The sequence below is a fragment of the Syngnathoides biaculeatus genome, chromosome 22, assembly GCF_019802595.1.
Source record: "Syngnathoides biaculeatus isolate LvHL_M chromosome 22, ASM1980259v1, whole genome shotgun sequence".
NCBI classification, from domain to species: domain Eukaryota; kingdom Metazoa; phylum Chordata; class Actinopteri; order Syngnathiformes; family Syngnathidae; genus Syngnathoides; species Syngnathoides biaculeatus.
In genome coordinates, this window is record NC_084661.1 from 1,045,273 (window position 1) to 1,052,640 (window position 7,368).

At 40.1% G+C, this 7,368-nt stretch overlaps 1 protein-coding gene across 2 annotated transcripts in view; it reads left to right on the forward strand.

Moving 5' to 3' along the window:
- The window catches only part of LOC133495547 (protein shisa-6), a 126,153-nt gene extending 120,326 nt beyond the window's left edge, over positions 1-5,827 (forward strand). For both annotated transcript variants that reach the window (XM_061810350.1, XM_061810351.1), the window contains 2 exons: positions 320-423; positions 3,886-5,827. In XM_061810350.1, coding sequence (XP_061666334.1) covers positions 320-423; positions 3,886-4,740 — 959 coding nt within the window. In that variant the 3' untranslated portion in view covers positions 4,741-5,827. The remainder of the gene's footprint in view (positions 1-319; positions 424-3,885) is intronic.
- Positions 5,828-7,368: the final 1,541 nt, after the last annotated feature.

Below are 7,368 nucleotides of genomic sequence, written 5' to 3' on the forward strand. Positions count from 1 at the left end.
GTGTTTATGTGATATGACAATGTTTGAATCTCCTTTTCTGTGACCTTTGTGAGCATTCCCTCCTGTAGGCTTTCCCAATCTGGACGTGTGGCTAGTATGTCCCTGACATGTAATATAATCTGACTCCATATCTCTGTCTGTTCTTTCACACTCTACTCCATGCTCTTGTAAAGTTGATATTCTGTTCGCTGAAATCTATCATAAATGTAGCGCTCTTTATCTGGATTCTTCCCTTGCATTTCAACAACAAGCTATTCTCTTATCAATGTCCTCTTCAACCTCTTGCATCTGTTTTATCCCTTCCTCATCTCCTCTGCAGCCGATAAAGAAGTTGAGGACTACTACACCCGTAAGCGGCACCTGCCTGACCTGGCAGCAAGAGGCACTCTTCCCTTGCATGTTCTTAAAATCACTCAAGACCAGGTGGGTTAACAGGTGCTCATGTTGTTTTTATGTCAAGTCATCTGGAAGCCAAATGAAAAGTTTTGTATTTGGCTCTTTAAAATTATTTTGTCTTAACTTGGGGTTTCCCTCCTTCTCTGCAAGAAAGATCAATGTAATTGGCTCTTGTAGTAGAAACACTGCACTGCAGTCATGGTCAGTGCAAAGCATAAGCTACATTTCCACTAAGGGGTGCAGTTAGCCCCAATTTGGTGCAAACTAAGACTTGCACTCTAAAAGCCCATTTGTTATTTGTGATCATAATGTCATATTAGTAGCAAATGATTTCCCAATCAGAATTCAATCATGACTCCTTGTACTATTCCGAAATAAAGATGTCATATTCCAAAAAATGAACAATTGGATTCAATTTCCCGAAAACGTCATTAAACAGGAATGAGTGTTTGATACTGCATTTTGGCTGCTACATTTTGGGTACTCCCTGCTTTTCTCATTGGAAAACTTTGTGTTTAGTATAGAATGGCTTACTTTAACCAGGATCCCTCTCTGAATCATGGGCAGAAGAATAACCCAGGTTGATTTTGGATCTATTTTAGTCATGTAAAATTCATACATTAATGCTGGATGGGACCATGTACCTCTTTTTCAGACAACTAGGTAGCTAGCTAGCTAGCTAGCGCTCATCATCTTCCACTATTTTAGATCTTACACAACTTTCTCCCAATTCATTCTACTGTCACATTGTGCTATGACCACTCATGTAATTCCTCGGACACACCTGGCAGATGGCTCGTTCCGCAGACCTTAGAGTCTTATTGGACATAGCTACGGCTATTTGCATTGGTTATCTGCGATCAAGTGCAGGAGCTAAACTGCTGTACAACAGGGTATATGCGCAAAAACTATATGCAGTAAATCAAAATTTCACCTCCCCAACACAAAGACTAAAGATGAAATTTTGTATTTTTTTTTTAAGTAAATGCAGTCTGGCAGCAGTTGCAGTTGTCAGAATAAAGTAGTATGATGTTCTACTCGTTCCGATTCGAGTCTGAAAATTCTCATTCAAAGAACACTTTCCATTCCCTATTCGAATCACCACCCATTCATGAACATACTCCATACCAAATTCACTGTCCTGCTTTGACGCATCCAGCTGCTGGGGTACTAAGCACAGTGTAAATCTACAATTCCTAAAGGCACAATGCAATTTGTTAAATTGGCTGACGGAGAATCCTCACTTCCGTGAATGGATTTTCTCGTTTGCATATCTGGTCACCATCTATTGTCTAAGTCTTTTCAGTTGAGACTAACGCAACTGTGTTGGGTTTTTTTATAGGTCAAAATCACCTTCAGTACTATGCAAAGCTTGACTGTAATGTTTTTCTTTCTGTAGGGTTTATCATGCAATCAGGAATCAATGGTTGTCATTTTCAATCTGTTTTTGGATACCCTGCAGTGTTCTTTACAAAAATACAGGACAGACATGTTTTGCCGGCAGCCCGGGGGTGATCATGATTACTAAAGAGGAATATATCCAGAGTAAAGTTGATCTTTTTGGTTATTTGGGTGTCAGGGTGCAAAGATTCTGATTCCACTGATGCTCATCAGGTGGGGTTGTCTCTGGTGCTTAGCAGAGTACTGTTGAGGAAATGTCATTTCTGGACAGCAGAATGCTTATGGAGTGGGTGCTAACATTTTGATAGACAGTGTTTACAGAATTGTCGACTTCAATCAGTCTACTCATCTCTTGCCACATTTGATGCTTTCTGAATGCATCCCTCAAATGGCAAGAGAATAACATAAAATACCCCGTCAATGTTTTCCCATGGTCAATTTTTTTTGTTTGTTTTCAATAATTAGCGCTGTTATGAGGTCAAGCTACTTGCAAGGCTTACACATCTATCTCACCTGGTTATCCCACAATTTAAAAACAAGCTAGATCAGGTTGTACTAGTTGTAATGTCAAGCTGAAGCTGTGTAGTACTTGGTAGAAACATTGAACAAGACATACAAAATGATTTACCTGATTAAGTTATTTGCAAAAATACATGTCTAAAACTGGTCAGATATGAATGTTAAAAGATCATTAATAACGGAAAAGCTTAATGCTAGAATATGGCTCTCCGCTTTAAGGGGTTTCACTATTACTGGTGGCCACAGTTGTCCTTCACAGATGATATAGAACATAACTTTCTTAATCTAGCATTAAATGTTTATGCTTCACACACCACACAAAGCTTTTTTCCCCCAAAAAAATGTTTTCGAGGCTGCTTAAACAGCTTTGAAATGTTTTCTTTCTTAAAATGTCACTGTTTTTGAGATTTTTCATAGTTTTTCAGAATTACTGTCGCGGGTTACCTATTCAAGAATTTAATAGGTACACTTTTACCAGTAAATTGTGTTTTTTAAACATTGAATAATCAGCAGGTGTGGCATAAAGCTGCCACCTTGAATAGTGTCAAAAATATACTTATATATACTTATATATACTTATATATAAAATATACTCGACAGTGACATGAATTTTGCTATTCAGAATCCACTCAACGTTCATTCATTCATCTTCTGTCCTGCTTATCCTCACTAGGTGTGCCAGATTGCTAGAGGCTATCCCTGTTGACTGTGGGCGAGTGGCCTGGTACACCCTGAACTAGTCGGAATTTTACACACTGTCACATGAAAATAAGTCATGGAATGACATAATTATTATTTTAATTCTTCTAAAAATGTCTGGAAGACAAAATCAACTCTGCTGGCAAAGTATGTAATGCAGAGGGTCCAAATAAATTTTCATCAATCAAGGTTTGCAATTTTAATTAACTTAAAAGAATAACTTGTAGAAATCTTCTTGTAGTGAGTTTGCCATTTTGTTGTGCAGTCCAAATACAGTATGTAGTACATATAGGTTATCCTCAATCGAGTGCCCTTAATGTATGCCACAATGCATTTTTTAAAAGAAGTGGACAACTGATGGTCATTAAAAAAGGGCATTTATCCAATGATGCAAAGAGCCAATAAAGAACAAATGCTCTCATTTTCTGGAGTTTTGGAGGATTTTTTTCCAAAAGAGAAATTTATGAGTTGTGGCATGAAAATACCTTTCGTTTAAGTAGTGGCTCAGTTGGTAGAGTGGTCATCTCCCGACTATGTTCTGTCCTTGAGCAAGGTACTGGACCCCAGTTGCTTCTGACGATGCGTCATCATTAGGTGAATGTGAAAACTGTGTTAAACTATTTTGAGTACCTTGAAAACAGAAAAGCACCATATGTTCAATATTTATTACATAAACACTTATTACATTGCACCAGCTGATATTTACCCAGTGCATTGTAATTGTGCGGTAGCGATGACATGATTAATCCATCCAAGTAGAGTCAGAAAGCAGTTTTTTAGAAAGTAGGCCGTGAGCGAATGATTAAGGACAGAGGTCATGAATAATAGGTTCCTTTTATTCTGCTCTACTACCTTTGTTTTGTTATATAGCATCGGGAACAACAACAGCTTCAGAGTCAGGTTCCGCAGTCTTCCATCTTGCAAGCAACTCCCCAGTCACAGTCATCCCAACAGCAGTCCCAGCAAAGACAGAGACCCCGCCGTGTCCAGAGAGCCATGTCCCAAGATCGGGTCCTGTCCCCACAGAGAGTCCCACAACAGGATTACAACACATCCTCCAATGGTATGTCGCCTTATGGAGGCCGGATTCTCTCAGACGAACAGCTGCTGTCTGCTGAACGTCTTCGATCTCAGGAGCGACTGCTTCCACAAGACCGCCACACTTCCCAAGACCGTCTGTACACCAAAGACCGCATGTACTCCAAGGATCGACTTCTCTCACAGGATCACCTCTACTCAAAAGACCGCCACTACTCTCAAGAACGACTCTACTCACAAGATCGACTCTACTCTCAAGACCACCTTCTATCCCAGGATCCTCTGCTCTCGCCAGACAAGCTGATGATGTCCTTGAAGCGTGGCATGGTCAGCAGTATCTCCGGTGGGTTTTATGGAAGTGACAAGTCCATGTCGCGTGCCATCTCCCATACAGACGTCTTCATCCCCACCACACCTCTTCTGGATCGCTACAAGATGACCAAAATGTACTCCCATCCCAGTGCCTCGAACAACGGCGGTGGTGGAGTCAGCGCTGGAACTCCAGGAGGAGCAGCGGCCCCACACTCCAATACATTAGCAATGAACCAGACTGTATCCAAGCGGCAGGCATTTGCCGCCAGACGAACTCACACTGTGGAGCAGCTCCATTACGCTCCACAGCATCACCAGCAGCAACAACATCCACAGCACTACCGCACAGGAAGCAAGACTGAAGTGACTGTGTAATGGCAACCACAGAGTGCCTGAACTGCACAGACAACTGTATCATTGGCCTAGGTAAGCCGGTGTACTCACTACTCTTATTAGAGTAGGGCAGTAGTGATTTCAGTTTACCTTGACCCATGTTCCAGGACCAAGGATATCCACTATCTTAATGTGAGAGACCGGTAAAATGAGCTACACTGTACACTACATTCAGATTATTTTTATTTGGGAGTTACAAAATTATCATTTATTTCCCAAATATAGCTCCCACATTTTCATTATCTTCAATCCATGCAAAGGCCCTGGCCTCATTTTTTCTCTTTTCAAGCCTGGACTGACACCCCCCCCCCCCCCCCTTGTCCAGCCAGTCTCCTCTATCAATGAACTTTTCTGGCAAATCTTAAAGGGCTTTGCACAGTGAAACCCACAGGCCAAATTCCTCCTTGATTTCTGATGTGCAACACAGATGAAGAGCTTGGATGAACCTGTAATAACATTATAAATATATAAATAAATTGATGGAAATAAAACATTTCTGCACCCTGTTGTACTCATAACTATGAAGCCTCTCAAAGAGAGAAGCTAAAATGGATGTTATTTGCACTCTCAGGTGCCTATAACAGATGTTCCATTTCTAAAAATAAAGTGGTTATGTGGGTTACAAAGCACAATCATTGAGAGGAAAATAATTACACTGTTTCTGAGTTTTTAGTAATGGCTAGAATTTTGTTGAACGCAAACCAAGATAATGATATATTTTTGTTTTCTTTGCTTCAAGTAGACGATTGTAAATACGCTATATTAGAAACATGATCCTGGACAGGTCTGAATTGAATGGACTTAGTATTAGACTGTCTGTTTTGAATCGATTCTATAAAGAACAACGAAAAATTGTCACTGTTTTGTGAGTTCAGATTAGAAACCCACTTAACCAAGTATTTGACGGGAAAAAAAGTATTATACTGTGTGTGTCTTTGCAAAACTGTTTATAGGGAGAAAGGAATGACTGTGAAGATACAAAGTAATACCACTGTTCATACTTGGATATGTACTGTGTTCCACTGACATCAAAGAAGGTGAAAATGGATTATAATGCTTGTGGGGACAAATAAACATCCATATTTTTCTAAATGTTCAATATTATTACTTCAGAAATATGTGCGTTGTGTATCTTTATTTGCAACAAATTATTACAGGATGGCGGTATGGTGGAGCAACCATAGAGCGTAGGCCTCACAGTTCTGAGGACCGGGTGGTGACCAGTTCAGGGTGTACCCCGCCTCCGCCCAATGACAGCTGGGCTAGTCTCCATCACTCCCCCAATCCTTGTGAAGATAAGGGGGTCAAAAATGGATGGATGAATGGATTACTACAGGATATAATAAAATGTGTCGTGCAAATATGCTTAGTGTGTCGCCACAGCGTAACATCTCAGATGAACGGTCACATTTGTTTGGCAGTTTTTACGCCGGATTCCCTTCCTGACGCAACCCCTCTTGGGGAGTAGAGGCCCAGTGAGATACGAACTCACAATCCCTGGTTTACCAATCCAATGCTCTAACCACTGACCAGTAGTATAGTTTTAACATCTATTGTAAAGCTGAGTGGCAGCCAATGTAAACACTTTAGAATTGGAGTTATATGCTCTGACCGCTTTGTTCTGGTCAGAACCTGAGCTGTAGCTTTTGAATGAGCTGCAGCTGTCTAATTCGCTTTGTATCCTGTCTTTTGTCTAAAGGTTAGTTGGGATAGGCTCCTGCACGCTCACGGCCCTAATAAAGAGATGCTGAATAAATGAATGAATGCATGAATTAATTTGATTTAAGCATTTCTGTATCGGGCCAATCTGAATTAATATAGATGAGCTAAATGAATCTATATCTAAGTTGCTACTAAAAATGACTAAAGATGAATAAAAACTTAAGGCTATATTTTTTCGTCTTCAGCCATTACCAAAACTTCCTGCTCTTGACATTTCCAAGTAGCATGAAAATGTCATCCCTTGCTTCTGTGGCTTCGGATGAGCCTATTAAATTGTTTTACTTGTAATGAGAAGCATGAACAGAAGTCATTTACAGTAGGTCTCCTATAATTCAACTGAACTTTAACATCAAGTAGTGTGCCTAACAAAGAACGGGACTAATTATATTTTTATCTACTGTACCACATGAAATTTGTCATTTAAACATTTAAGCTTCATGGGTGTGGTGGGTGATCGGTCAAAACCTGGAGCTTTATCAATATCTCAATTTAAAAAAAAGTGCCGACTGGAATAAAGAACATGATACTGTGAGCAGATATTGACAAAAAAAAAAAAAAACATGAATGAGTGCATGCAGGTTTGGGTAAAAAAAAAAAAGGTGACTGTAACTGAACTGTGACCAAGAAAAAAATATCCCTGCAATGATTGATTCCACCACAAAACATGGCATGATTGTCCAGGAAGAAGCAAATTCCCACAATGAAACTAGTGATGACACAGAAATGTTGGAATTTTGAGAGGTCCCTGGCAATGATCGATTGCTCCATCCACTGACTGATTCAAATTTTGAATCTCAGCAAAACTTGACGCTGACAGTCAGCCATTCTGGAAAATGACCTGTAGTTGCAGAACTCTGTGCACACTGTGGGACAGTTCAGTTGGGTTCA